Genomic DNA, 14,752 nt, shown 5'->3' on the forward strand with positions numbered 1-14,752 from the left:
CCTCCCCGTCCCGCTCTGCGCCCCTCCCCGCCCCGCTCTGCGCCCCTCCCCGCCCCGCTCTGCGCCCCTCCCCGTCCCGCTCTGTGGCTCCGGCTGGTCGTGCGCGACAGCGCTAAACCCTAAACCTGCACAGGCCTGTAATCAGAGGGGCCGTTCTGCAGGCAGGATGTCCAGCTCATCCGGTAACGAGCCGCAGGGCCGTGATTTCGGGGCTGCGCGCGGGGAGAAGTACCAGCGAACAGACAAAATGTCGGATTACGGTGAAAAGTATGCCGAGATTCCTCGTGTCTGATTAAATCTGAAAGCATGGAATGGTACGAACTGTGCCTTTCCAGAGAAAAGAGGACAGCACGGTTCAAGAAATATACGAGTATCTCCAGATGCACTGAACTCTTGCTAATCAGATTTGTGCTTTAAACTAATGGATCCATTTTTTTTTTTAATATATATATTTTTGGGGCTTTTTTTAGCTTTATTAGACAGGATAGTGTAGAGAGAGACAGGAAGAACTAGGAGGAGAGAGAGACGCGACAAAGGTTGGCGGTCGGATTCAAACTGTCGACGTCGCGGCTCGCAATGAGCGTGTGGAAAGTGCTCTGTGGGCTACGCCATGTGGATGACTGTGTGTATACGGACATGTCCAAGCTACAATCAATTAAATCAGTGTTTTGAAAGTAGGCATCTGTATTTTTCCACTGTGGGTGTTAGTGAAGAACACCATTTTCAGATGTCTTTTTAGAAATATTCTGTTACCAAGATCTGACTTGCACTACGTGGCCAAAAGTATGTGGACACCGGACATCCAACATCTCATCCAAAACGATGGGCTTTAATATGGAGTTGGTCCACCCTTTGCTACTATAACAACCTCCCCTCTTCTGGGAAGGCTTTATACTAGATGTTGGGGCATTGCTACAGGAATTTGTTTCCATTTGGCCAGAGGAGCATCGATGAGGATCGGCGCTGATTGGGTGATCAGGCCTGGCTCACAGTCGGCTTCCCAGTTCATCCCCAAGTTGTTGGATGGAGTTGAAGTCAGGGCTCAGTGTTGGCCAGTCAAATTCTTCCACACCAATCTCGACAAAAGCATTTCTATATAGACCTTGCTGTGCGCCTGGGGGCGTTGTCATGCTGAAACAGGAGTTGGAAGTTGGAAGCACAGAATAGTCCAAAATGTCATTGCATGACATTTGCCTTTACTGAAACTAAGGGGCCTAGCCCAAAAGAAGAAAAATAGCCCCAGACCAAGGGATGTCCTGATACTTTTGACCATATAGTGTAAGTAGTAAGATGTCTGTTGAAATTAAATAGAGTAGTGCCAATATTCTGTTATCAAAAGACTGTTCAACAGAGAGCAAAAATAAGGGCTAATGAACGGTTCTTGGACCGTGGATTTGGATTTGAAATTTATCCAAGTAGTATTTTTTATGGACACTGACGTATTCCACAAGGTGGCAGTATGATTATCACAGCTATGACCCATAGCAACCTTTTGTTAGTAATGACGTAATCGCCAACTGTGTAATTATTTTATTTTACCTTTTGTTATTGTACTGTAGTTAAATGAAAAATAATGTCCGTAATATGATAGCGAGTTTGATTTTGGAATGTTAGAACATTTACTAAATGAGGAAATAAAATATGTATTTTACATAATCATGTGACAACATGTTTAATTCGTGTAATTAAAACGTGTTTAACATTATACAGCACTGAACTACCTACAACAAATAACCCGCAACTAAGTGCATGGCGAAGTTATCTGAAAGAAAGGTGTTTATTGCAAACTGGCTGTCCTGCCTGCTCTCGCACTGAACTCGCGCGAGATGTGGGGAGGGTTTTGGGAGCGCACTGCAGGAAGGGTCGTGCGCTGGGGAAACCCACGGTGAACGCAGCTCATTCTCAGTATACGGCTTCCAATGACGGATTCCTCTTTGTGCGCTAAGATTAAAACTGCACACCGATCCACGACAGAGCTGCAAATTTATAGCAGATCCAGTTATCGTATCGACCAAGTCTGCTGTCGTCCTTATTTCTGATATTGCCATCGCATAGCCAGCTACTTCCATTGACAAAGGAGAATAACTTGCTAACAACTTGTTTGCGTATTTTTTGCGGGACTGGCTATTCTGTTGGAATGTCGCAGAAAGAGAGACCTACTTTCTACCGACAGGAGCTCAACAAAACGATTTGGGAGGTCCCGGAACGCTACCAGAGCTTGTCTCCTGTCGGATCTGGCGCTTACGGATCCGTATGGTAAACTAAAATTTGTCCTTGCTTTGTTTTAGCATAGTGCACACTTGCACAATCGTTGCCTCAGCAAGTTCGCGAAAGCTGGCTCGTTTCAAGGCCTGGGGATGACTATATTGTTGCTCAATCATCGCGGCAAACAACTCGGCGAGGCCCGCGACTGCCGTTGAGACTGGCTAGATAACATTAATGGGCAGTTAGCCGGCGAAGACTATTATCTAGCTGCTCAATGTGTGTGGGAAATATTTGGTTTTTTGCAGCAATTGCGCTATCAATTCTTGAATAATTAGCAGGCATGTTTATCAGATTCGCATATCTTGCTAGCGTTAGATAGCCAGCTATCTTGATGATCACACTGCGTGAACGTAATGGTTGTTTCAAACGTATCGATGGGTCCGCTTCTGCTCGCTTATAACCGTTGCAAAGTTTGAAAGTGTTATTACCTTGCAAATGTGTGAAATGCATCGCTCAATTGCCTTCATCTAAATGTTGCTTTGCAAGCTTTCTTTAGTCAGACTGTCTGGGTTACCCTCATCTCTTATTTTGTGAAGACCGTGACAATAATGCTGTGGCTATCTTGCATCTTGAGGAATATTTCCTCACGAGCTAACTAAGAAGATAACATCAACCTTAGCTACTTGTCTTATTTGTTGCTTGCTGCAGAATTATCACTGTTAAAATCTGACAAGCATATTCGAGTACACGGCGTACTCGGTACTTGGTTCATTAATGATCGTAAAGTGACGGTAATCACAGTTTAGGTCACACTGTACAGAACGTTTTAAACTGTAAACAAAACGACGGCAGGTTGTGCACACGGGTGGATGTCAGCAAGTGCAGTCTGTTCAGGGTGTTGAGGTAAAACACGCGATCTCACAAGGTGTGTTGCACACGACGACTGACAGCCCAGATGTTATGACGGACATTGTTTACTCCTAAGTGCCAGATACTTTATCTAGAGCAGTGGGTTGCAATATTTCGCTTGGCCGCGTTTGTGCGTGCGTCTTCTCTGAAAATTATAGTAGGCTACGATCATTTAGGCATTGCTTGTAAGTGCGTCACGTTTCAATAGCTTGTTCAACTGGTCTGTACAATCCGCAGACATACATGCAGTCTTGAATGCATCTACGACATATTTGCGTTCCTACTGAGTTCTGTTCCTTGTTTTTCAATGTGGATTGTGTCTTGTACTTAAGTAGAGATGTGCAGATGTAGCCTATACATCTTTTAGTTTTTTCACTTCAAGTGTGCTTTTTAATTCCCACTGCGAAAACAAACAAAAAACATTCGCCTGTTTGGAGGACGACAACGTCCCGCGACAGTCATTGTGCATTCTACAGGCATGTGTTGATGTAAGGCTACCCGATGATGTCACCTCGTTTTTCCTTCTGTGAGTCATGTCCCACCAAGATTAGACGCAACTCTCGGACGGACGCTTCGGGGTGGGCATATTGTCCACGCTGCTTTTCAGCGAGGTGACATTCTTCTGAACGTATAAAATGCAGAGATTTTCTCTGGATTGAGGTGTAACGATCTAAATTCTCGTCGGTCTTTTGCACAAGGGCGGCTCAGCACGTGGAATGATTGCGTAGTGCGGCACTCCCTGCTCGTACGAACATCGGGACCTGTGGGCGTTGACACAGAACGCACCCCCCCCCCCCCGACACTCCCATAGAATTTTCTTTTCTAACTACGTGGTGTAGCGACTTGCCTGATCTGGTTGGTTTCATTATGACGATTGCCACAATTTCTTCTGGCGGTTTGTACTAGTCCTATCATTTCAGAAGCATGTGTTTAGTATTCAGTAGTGGAGCCTGGAGATCCAGTTCACATTTTCCTTTCACTGAAACAATTTACAGTATATTTGGGTAATTTCTGTCATTGCAGTCAGGTTTTTTTTTGCAGCAAACCACTGTTGTCCACAGCATTTAAGCAGGAGGCAATGGAAAGAGTGAATTGTACATTTCCTGGGTGCTGTGAAGAGGGGTGCATAACTCCTGTCCTGGAGGGGTTGCTGTGTCTGCGGGTTTAACTCCTGTCCTGGAGGGGGCACAGCATCTGCGGGTTTAACTCCTGTACTGGAGGGGGCACAGCATCTGCAGGTTTAACTCCAGTCCTGGAGGGGGCATAGTGTCTGCAGGTTTAACTCCAGTCCTGGAGGGGGCACAGCATCTGCAGGTTTAACTCCAGTCCTGGAGGACCATGGTGTCTGCAGGTTTAACTCCAGTCCTGGAGGGGGCACAGCATCTGCAGGTTTCACTGCAGTCCTGGAGGACCACGGTGTCTGCAGGTTTAACTCCAGTCCTGGAGGACCACGGTGTCTGCAGGTTTAACTCCAGTGCTGGAGGACCACGGTGTCTGCAGGTTTAACTCCAGTCCTGGAGGACCACGGTGTCTGCAGGTTTAACTCCAGTCCTGGAGGGGGCATAGTGTCTGCAGGTTTAACTCCAGTCCTGGAAGGGGCGCTGTGTCTGCAGGTTTCTGTTCAATCAGCAGCCAATGAAGTCCTTTAGAACAGGCTGTTGTGGTTCTTCAGCCAGCAAACGGACCATTACTGGCTTGAGCCTTTGAGGGGGCCCTAAACAGGATTTGATTTGATTTGTCTGTTGCAAAGTGTTTTATATTTTTGTGACAGAGGCGTACGCCACTTACACAGAGGGCACAGGAAAAACCCTGGGCAGTCTGGAGTTGTTACCACTGCACATTGGGGTAGGTGGGGGGTTAGGGTTAGGTAACCAGTACCTGCGCTTGAGTATGTGTCTTAGATCCCCCTGTTGTCTGTAATTTGTGTGTGAACTTTTACGAGCCGCCCTGTTGCTGTGCAACACCTGTTCGCGGTCGTCTTAGAAACCGAAAGCGGCTGTGGTGAGCTTTCTCCCCAAAAAAAAAAAAGAGAAAAGAAAAGATCGCCAGATGGGGGTGATCATTTTCGGGGATTGAGAGAGGATTACACCGTAATCCGACATTTTATCTGTTCGCTGGCACTTCTCCCCGCGCGCAGCCCCGAAATCACAGCCCTGCGGCTCGTTATCGGATGAGCTGGACCTCCTGCCTGCAGAACGGCCCCTCTGATTACAGGCCTGTGCAGGTTTAGGGTTTAGCGCTGTCGCGCCACGGACCAAGGCGCGGGAGCGCACAGAGGAGCGAGGACGAGGGAGGGGCGCAGAGCGGCGGGGCGAGGGGGAGGAGGGGCGCAGAGCGGGGCGGGGAGGGGCGCAGAGCGGGACGGGGAGGGGCGCAGGCTCTGCTGAGGGGCTGAAGTGCAGACTCACGCCGCTGCGTAGCCTGTGCCAAGCGTGACGGACCAAACATGCGCTCGCCCCGTCCAGGCCAGGAAAGGCACTTCCTGCCGACTCTCCTCGCGTCACGCGTCTGCACCCTGCTGCCGACCCCTTCACCTCCTGCTGTCAGGCACTTGCGAAAAAAATGCGCTTCTGAAGCATTTTTACAGTCTCTCAGGTGCATCAAATCAGGGTTTTTTTTTTCCTGTTTTTTTTTTTTTGCTGTCAATTATTAAAGAGTTGTGGAGAATGAAATATAAATAATAATAAAACCCCGAACGTTTTATTTCCTTCGACGTGTCCATAACGAGCGTGTCGTTAATAGGCCTTATGGTTTATCTGCTGAAATCGAATGGGAGCTGTAGAGGAACAGTTTAAGTATAGGGGACATGATGATACTGAGCTGGGGAACCCGGTTGGACTGCTCGTGTTACACACAGCCGGCGCTGTGTAATTGGATACATCCCAGCCAATCAGGCGAAGCCTCCGTCTGGCTCACGCTCGGGTTGTGGAACCCTGCAGGACCACATTTACCATTTCAGCCAATTATTATAATTACCAATATTTAAACAAAATGTGTTCATCTGTTGCTATGGTAGGTAATACACGGTGTCCTGCCCTGGCCATAATGAGGTCATTCTTGCGGTGCGCTGATGTGACTGTGTGCTTCAGATCCCTGCTCCTGTCGGGTTTTAGTCGTGTCTTTCCACTTTGTTCCATCGTTGAAACATTTTAGGACCCGTTCACACTTCTCTCAGTCACCTGCTAAATTCACTCTCTCTACGCAGTCCTATGGAAGAGTTCCCTTTTTTAAAGAGCATTTCTCCTTTATGCGGTTTCTCTCTTATCGCGCAGGGTAGAGGTCGCACTGAGAGTGACGTCTCTTACGCGTATGAGCCCTCAAGCCTGCGTGTCTGTGGGCGGGAACGTGGGGGGAAACACGCAAACTCCAGCTGTAGTGTGGGTCCGGCCTGGACTCCTTACGTCACATTTAGCCGACGCTCTTATCCAGAGCGACTTACACAACTGGCGACAGAGTGACTCGAGCCTGGAACCTTCTTCCAAACGCAGTAGTGCTAACCACGCAGGAAGGGGCTGGGCTCCACGCAGGAAGGGGCTGGGCTCCACGCAGGAAGGGGCTGGGCTCCGCGCAGGAAGTGGCTGAGCTCCGCGCAGGAAGTGGCTGAGCTCCGCGCAGGAAGTGGCTGAGCTCCGCGCAGGAAGTGGCTGAGCTCCGCGCAGGAAGGGGCTGGGCTCCGCAGGCAGGAAGGGGCTGGGCTCCGCGCAGGAAGGGGCTGGGCTCCGCGCAGGAAGGGGCTGGGCTCCGTGCAGGAAGTGGCTGAGCTCCGCGCAGGAAGTGGCTGAGCTCCGCGCAGGAAGGGGCTGAGCTCCGCACAGGAAGGGGCTGAGCTCGCACGTGCAGGAAGGGGCTGGGCTCTGCGCGGTGTCGCCAGGACTCAGGGTCCGAGGGTTGATGGGAAATGCAAGATTGCGGAAGCTGGTTTCTGTTTGGCAGACCTCACGCAGAAGCCTGTGCCGAGATTGATCCTGGGGGGGCGGGGTTTCAGGAGCAGTCTAAACGGCGGGCTCTAAATATGTGCTGCTAAGTCTGAGTGCTCCTGTGAGATCAGCTGAGATGGGTTCAGCTGTGGCTGGACTCTGGGGGGGTTGCAGACTTTTGCCTTCCTCCCCAGGAATGATTCGCCCTTGGGGGGGTGGGGGCCCATTGGCTGTTGCTGTGACTGAAGACATTGTGTGTGTGTGTGTGTGTGTGTGTGGGGCAGAGAGCCCCCCCCCCCGCATGGTGTGTTAGCAGTCCTGCCTTCCCTTTTGGCTTGTAGCAAGAGGCCGGATTCTGGAATTCCTCGGAATTTTAAGGGGATTTTTTTTCTTGTCGAAGTCAGGCCCGTTTGTTTGGTGTTTTCCCTCCCGACTGCGTTTGGCTGGAGTTGGGATTGAAGGCACGGTCGTGCATTTCTGCGTTTCTGCATTTCTGCATTAGCTGGCAGCTCCAGCGTAGCACACTGAGACGGCCTGATATGTTTGTAATGTCTGAGCGCTAAGAGTGAGTTAGCGCGTTCGCGGGAGGAAGTGGGTGGGTGGGTGCGGGGGGGGGGGGGGGGGAGGGCATTCTGAGACCGAAACGCCAGGAAAACGCATCCTGTCGCTGCAGCGCGGGGTTTGTGCTGTCTGAAGCGCTTTTTGAGTGTACGAAGATTCCCTCCGCGTTCAGAAGTAAACCCGGCGTTGGCTGTGGAGTGTGAAGCAGCGGCGAAAGGCCTCTCAGCCCCGGGTGTCGGAGAGGCGCTGAAACAGAGGTGCGTTTGTTCCGGCTGCGCTGGTCCGGGCCTCTGGGTGGTCTCCAGAGCGCTGCCACACGGGCCGGTTGGTCTGCACGCCGTGACTCAGGCAGGAGCACCGCGGCCGTTAGGACGGGGAGTGTTCGGACACGTTCTGCCTCCTGTCGCCCCAACGGGTTTCCCGCCTTGTTTTTGGTCTGTCGGCAGCTTTGAGTCACTCCTGACCCTGCTGCAGTTACTGAAATCTTTCTTAGCTGGTGTGTGTCTAGGCTGCCCATCCCTGTTCCTCGAGCTTTACCGTCCCGTAGGTTTCCAGTCCAACCCTAGCAAAGCACGCCTCATTCGGCAGCTAGAGATCTCACTGAACAGGGTGATTCGTAGAATCAGGCGGGGCAAATTAGGGTTGAAATGAAAAACCTGCAGGACGGAAGGAACAGGAAGAGGGCAGTACATACACTGGCTGAAGTATTTGGGTTTTCCCAGAAGTGTTTTGAGCAGCCCGAGGTGAGCGGGTGGGCCGGTGGGTGGGGTGGGATGGGGGGCGTTGGAGGGGGGGGGGGCAGTGCGGAATGGGTATTTTGGCAGCAGTAAAGCCTGCAGGCTGGTGTCCTGTTGACCTGAGCACAGAGGCGCGGTTGTTTGGGAAATCCCGAGCCTGGCGTCCCTCTCTCCTGTTAGCGGTACGGGGGGCTCGGGGGGGGGGGTTTATTGTGCGCTGTTCCCATGACGATGGGAGGTGTTGCTCCCCCGGACTCGGCCCGTCTGAGGGGGCGGAGCCTGCCTCCGGGAAGCTCAGGTGTTCTGCGGCGGGAGGAATTCCGCTTCGTGCCGCGGCGTGTCGGGAGGGGCGCGGATCGCGCCATTTATCCGAAAAGGGCTGGCGGCGGTTACCGGGACATTGTTGCATGGCAACAACCCCCCACTGAGGTCAGTGCCTTCATAACCCCCATGAGGTCAGTGCCTTCCTAACAGCGACGTCACTGGGCTGGAGGGACGCTATGTATTGTATGCCTGGTATTTGGAGGCCGCAGATCTGATTGGACAGCAGAAAGCCGAGGGTTTTGTTATTAGTCAGAAACGAGTTAAACAAGGCCGGGGATTATGTGCTACGACTGGGGCGGGTGTGCACTGCAGCTGCTTCGGCTGCTTGCGTCGCTCTCGCTGCTCGGCTGATCGCTGCTCGGCTGCTTCGGCTGCTTCAGCGTGCTGCTTTGGCCTTAGCTGCTTGGCTCGGCTGCTTCGGCTGCTTTAGCTGCTTTAGCTGCTTTGGTTGCTTTAGCGGCTTTAGCTCCTGCATAGAGCCAGACGGTTTGTTCGTGCACGAAGTGACTAGAACCATTTGGAAAGTCTTGAATGTGAACGCAGGGTACCTGGCTAGTTTGCATTGCCTTCCACAGTCTCTTTCCTTCGGCTAGGTCACCTGACATGGGGGGGGGGGGGATTCTACAGTCCGTTTCCTGGAAAACGGGTCCAGTTGCGTTAGGATGCGTTCATCTCTCGCCAGGGAACACGTCTCAAATTAAAGCAGGGAGCTAAAGTGAGCAGTTTGCATGGGACGTCCTGAATTAGAATGCAACCCAAAATATACAGAACGGTCATAACTCTTTATGATGTCTGAAGGCGAGCAGGATATCTGTAGCTGTGTTGTTGCTATTTTTTCCTTTATATTTGGCTGTGAGTGAAGGAAACTGGGCCGGGGGGGAAGGGGGGGGGGGGCATTAGGGCTCTGTGCACTGGTTGTCCTAATTGAGTCTGAGGATTCAGCACGGAGAGTGCACATTACATTACAGGCATTCATCCAGAGTGACTTACACTTCTCACATAGCACTTACGTCCTGAGTTGTGTGTAAAGTCTCATCGCCCTGCGGCCTTGGCCCAGGGAGGCGGCCTATTGGCTGTCTGCCGCTGGCTCGTTTGTTGTGAAGCAAACCCATTTGCATGTCCTGGAATGACGACTCTGTCCAGCTTAATCCGTGACAAGTCTGTCACGACAACTTCAGGTGCTGGAGGGTGCACTAGCAGTGCCCCAGCTGGGAATCGAACCCTCAACCTTGCAGCTGCCTAACCACTGCACACCTGCAGGGCGGTGCTGGGCTGGGCTGGACGGGGCGGGGCAGGCAAATGATTCCCATCTAAAAATTGTGTGTTTATTATGGAAAAAGGCTGGATTGACTTTGGGTGAATTCACGAATGCTACAAGCTTGGTCTGGTCCAGACTAACCTGTTGACTGATCCACTGTGTTTTTGAGTTTCTCTGCAGTGTCTGTACCGTACAGCATGTGTCCCCACACCTGCCCCTGGGGGGGGGGGGGGGCACTGGGGGAAGGGGGGCCCGGGGGGGGTGCCCTGTGTGTGCTGGGTTGCGTTCCAGCTGCAAGTACAGCTCCTGATCAGTAACAAGCCCTGGCTTGTTCTTTTCTTGGCAGTTTTAATTCTGTTGAGGGATGATTTACTCTTATTGGCACATTGTCAAAACAGACGTGCATTTTGTAAATATTCCAGACACATCTTTTAATCAGTCAGATCAACTGTTGCTTTTATTTCTCTGCCATACCTTTTAGAACAGACCTGTCCTGAAGGGCCACAGCATCTGATGATTTTTAAAAATGTGTTTCAAACAAGCTCTGTTTGAAAATGCAAGCTCTGTTTGGGAGTAAAGCTTTCTGTTTGAAAACTGAAGATTCAAAAACTTTCACGAACATGGCAAGTTGTGCATTGTTATGTGGCTTCAGACACAAGTGGGTTTATGTGGAGTATTGGTGACATCACTGACGTGCAGTGGCCTCGACACACACTGGCGCTCGCTGTCACGGGAGAAGTGCACTCATGCACGGGTCTCTCACCAGGTATGATTTCCTCACGTTAACGGGGAACCTGCTGGTTGTTTACTGAAACATTTGAGGTGAAATACCATACAGGTGAGGTCCTGGGTGGGAATGTAGTGTTTCGTGTACGGGACTGGGCCTGTAGACTCCCAGGTAGGACACTGCCGTGGCACCAAGGCACGTAGCCTGCTTTTCTACAGTCTATATCCAGCTGTATGAAATGGATGCTATGCTAAAGTAAGCCGCTGTGGATTAGCACGTCTGCTCAGGGCCAGTAATGTTTGTACAGCACGGCTGTACACTGGCTGCTTGCTGTGAGGGCCGGGCTCTGTTTGACCTCTCTGCTGGGCGGCAGTGTAGTTTAATGGGTGAGGAGCTGGCCTTGTTAACCTATAGGGCGTATGTTTGATTCTCTGGTAGGACACTGCCGTTGTACCCTTGAGCAAGGTACGTAACCTGCACTGCTCCAGTATATATCCAGCTGTATGAATGGATGCAGTGTAAGTGCTGTGTAAAAAGTTGTGGAAGTCGCTCTGGATAAGAGCGTCTGCTAAATGCCTGTAATGTAATGTAATGCAGTAGTGTTTGTAAAGCACTGCTGTAATCTGGCTGCTCACTGAGGGCTGGGTTCTGTGTTATGATATCACATGGCTATGTTTGTGAGGTCACAGGACTCTGTGTTGTGAGGTCACAGGTCTGTGTTTTGTGAGGTCACAGGGCTGTGTTTGTGAGGTCACAGGGCTCTGTGTTGTGAGGTCACAGGTCTGTGTTTTGTGAGGTCACAGGTCTGTGTTTTGTGAGGTCACAGGGTTGTGTTTGTGAGGTCACAGGGCTCGGTGTTGTGAGGTCACAGGGCTCTGTGTTGTGAGGTCACAGGTCTGTGTTTTGTGAGGTCACAGGTCTCGGTGTTGTGAGGTCACAGGGCTGTGTTGTGAGGTCACAGGGCTGTGTTTGTGAGGTCACAGGGCTCGTTGTTGTGAGGTCACAGGTCTGTGTTTTGTGAGGTCACAGGGCTGTGTTGTGGGGTCACAGGGCTGTGTTTGACCCCTCTCCTCGGTTCTCCCCCCTGCAGCTCCTCTTTCGATGTGAAGATGGGCCTGAAGGTGGCGGTGAAGAAGCTGTCTCGCCCGTTCCAGTCCATCATCCACGCCAAGCGCACGTACCGCGAGCTGCGACTGCTCAAACACATGAAGCATGAGAACGTGAGTCCCGCCTCCCTCCTCATCCTCATCCTCTTCCTCCTGCCCCTCCCGCTCGCAGGGAAAGGAACCGCCTCTCTCTCTCTCCCCTCTCTCTCTCTCTCTCTCTCTCTCTCTCTCTCGCTCTCCCTCCCTCCCCTCTCTCTCGCCTCTGATTGGCTCAGGTGCTGAGTTCTGGGCGGAGCATGAGATGCCCAGGTCACGCGCTGTGCTTCGTACCCACAGCTCCTTTGTGCCGCTGCCTCCCTCAGGGGCCTCGTTTTTCCAAAATCCCGTCCTTGACCTCGATTTGACGGCCTGTTGACTGCTCCCTCACCCCTTCCTGTCGTTCGGCGCGGGTCCTCACACGTGCACGTGGGTCTCAGGCTTTTTCTGGCGGTTTCCGTGGAGCCCCCCCCGCCCCCCGTGGGTTCGGACCCAGCAGGTGTCGCAGAGGCTGACGCTGCGCACGGCGCTGCGGATGTTCAGCGCTGCTGAGGCCTGTCAGCAGGGGGCGGGGCCTCCTGGGGGTGTGTGGGGGGCAGGGGATCACTCTGATGTCATGTGACACCCTGGTGGTGAAAGCAAGCTGGGGAGTGAGGGGGGGGGGGCGGGGGGGTAACTCTATAGCCAGGTTACCCAGAATGCACGTCCTGTTTGTGCACTGAAGCCTTTGTGAAACCGGATCACCTTCATCAACCACAGCTTCCTCCTCTTCTTCACTAGACCCTAATCCTCCGTGCTGTTGGTGAGCGGGTGCCGACCCCCCTGCAGCTCGCTCAAGCCCCCGCCGCGGTTTATGGTCACAATTCATGTGGTTAAATGCACGCGTGGTAACTGCTTTTGGTCCTGTTGCCTGGTAACGCCTCTGGGTTTTTAACCCTTCGAAAAGTAGGTTTTTAAAAAAAATTTTAAATTTAAATTTTTTTAAATTCTGGAAGTCAGTGTTTTAGAACTCTCATTTCTTTCAGTCACCAGTGGTGATTGTGACATCAGCATTGGAACGTTCAGTGAAGAACATTCTAGTCACGCATTTATGACCCTGCACCTGCAAGGATTAATGGGGGGGATGCCTCCAAGCCTTTCACCCTTTCAGACTCCCTGAAGCCCCCCGGGTCCGTCTGTCTCCTCCCCCTGGGTCCGTCTGTCTCCTCCCCCTGGCTCACAGTTTCCTCCAGCCCCCCCCCCCCCCAGCGTCTCTCCCCCCTGCATGAAAACCAGCTCCGCTTTTCCTTCAGATTCTCACCCATAACACCCCCATAATGGCAGCCGTGGCTGCTGGCTGATACTCACAGATCTTGCAGAACATTCTCAGCTTGGAAATAAAAGGAGAAATCATTGCACTGGATGAGCTCTAGACTCACCAAATCTCAGATAAATAAATTCTGCAGGATGTGCTCTTTCAGTTTGACCTTTTCCCTCTTGGATCTGATGCAAATGCATGAGCAACAGACTCTGGTTTGTCTCTTTTTCTGCCGTCACTCTTAGTTATTCTCCCGAAGTCACACACTTATTCCACTGTTTGTGTTTCTACGGGTGCCTTTACCTAATAACAGTTATTTTAATGTATGATTATTATTATATCTTTTTTTTACAAATGACTGTGACTCATGCATGTTTGAGTTGCAAATTTCAAGCCCAAATTGAAGAAGTGAGCGAGCGGATAAATTATCAGTATGGATTTCATCTTTCAGTCGCTGTAATAAAATAAACCTCTTGCTTGTCGCACAACTCTCATCCGCCCTGAACCCAGAAGCCCCTGGGGATGGTCATGTGACACGGCTGGCTCTGTGTTGCAGGTGATTGGTCTGCTGGATGTCTTCACACCTGGAACAAGCCTGGAGGAGTTCAACGATGTGTGAGTGAAGCTTGTTCCCTGCTCTTGATCGTGTGTGCTGTCTTATCGCCAGGCTGTGTGTGTTTGTGTGTGTGTGTGTGTGTGTGCGTGCATGTGCGTGCATGCGTGTGTGTGTGTGTGTGTGTGTGTGTGTGTGTATGAGAGTGTGTGTGTGTGTGTGTGTGTATGAGAGTGTGTGTGTGTGTACACGTGCGTGTGTGTGTGTGTGTGTGAGTGTGAGAGTGAGAGTGTGTGTGTGTGTGCACGTGCATGTGTGTGTGTGCTTGTGTGAGAGTGTGTGCGTGTGTGCGCACGTGTGTGAGTGAGTGTGAGTGTGTGTGGGTGTGTGTGTGAGTGTGAGAGTGAGAGTGTGCGTGTGTGTACACGTGCGTGTGTGTGGGAGCGAAACCCATGCAGGGTAGCAACATGTGCTCACTTCTGCTCGTCTCCATGGTAACAGTGACCTCACGTTGTCTGCTCCATTCAGAGCCGGCGCAGAGCAGCGCTGGTTACAGAGTCTCACCTGCGGGGGGGCAGAACCGTGCGCTGAGGGGGGGGCAGAACAGCGTGTGTGTGTGCCTGTACCCACACTGTGATACGGGCGTGGCATGGTTCTCCTGTCCCGTCCCCCCTCGCTCCCTCGCTCCCCCGCTGCCCCCGCTGCCCCCGCCGCGAGCCCTGCTGGCCCCCTGGAGCTGTCCTGCTGTCCCAGATTCGTGCAGTGCTGAGGGGGGGCGGGGCCGTTTGGGGCGGGGGCCGTGTGGGGTCAGGCGCTGAGAGGCGGGCTGGGAGCAGGAGCCCCAGTGTGGGCTATTCCACTGGGAGGAGGGCAGGGCTTCCTTTCCCAGAACACACACACACACACTCTCATAAACACACACACACTCTCTCACACACACACACACACACACACTCTCATACACAGACGCGCACACACACTCACACACACACACACACACACACACACTCTCATACACACAGACACACACACTCTCATACACAGACACACACATGCCTGCACATGAACTCAAATGCACACACACACACAGACACACATGCCTGCGCATTGCACGCACGCATA

General features: G+C 51.9%; 1 protein-coding gene across 4 annotated transcripts in view; it reads left to right on the top strand.

The window, feature by feature from the left end:
• The first annotated feature begins 1,834 nt into the window (after nucleotides 1-1,834).
• LOC135238158 (mitogen-activated protein kinase 14A) overlaps nucleotides 1,835-14,752 on the top strand; it is a 29,430-nt gene continuing 16,512 nt past the window's right edge. For 2 of the 4 annotated variants that reach the window (XM_064305864.1, XM_064305865.1), the window contains exons 1-3: nucleotides 1,835-2,256; nucleotides 11,729-11,858; nucleotides 13,634-13,692. In XM_064305864.1, coding sequence (XP_064161934.1) covers nucleotides 2,138-2,256; nucleotides 11,729-11,858; nucleotides 13,634-13,692 — 308 coding nt within the window. In that variant the 5' untranslated portion in view covers nucleotides 1,835-2,137. The remainder of the gene's footprint in view (nucleotides 2,257-11,728; nucleotides 11,859-13,633; nucleotides 13,693-14,752) is intronic. The other 2 variants (XM_064305867.1, XM_064305866.1) reach the window with 2 other exon arrangements.

This window comes from Anguilla rostrata, chromosome 13 (genome assembly GCF_018555375.3).
Source record: "Anguilla rostrata isolate EN2019 chromosome 13, ASM1855537v3, whole genome shotgun sequence".
Classification (NCBI taxonomy): domain Eukaryota; kingdom Metazoa; phylum Chordata; class Actinopteri; order Anguilliformes; family Anguillidae; genus Anguilla; species Anguilla rostrata.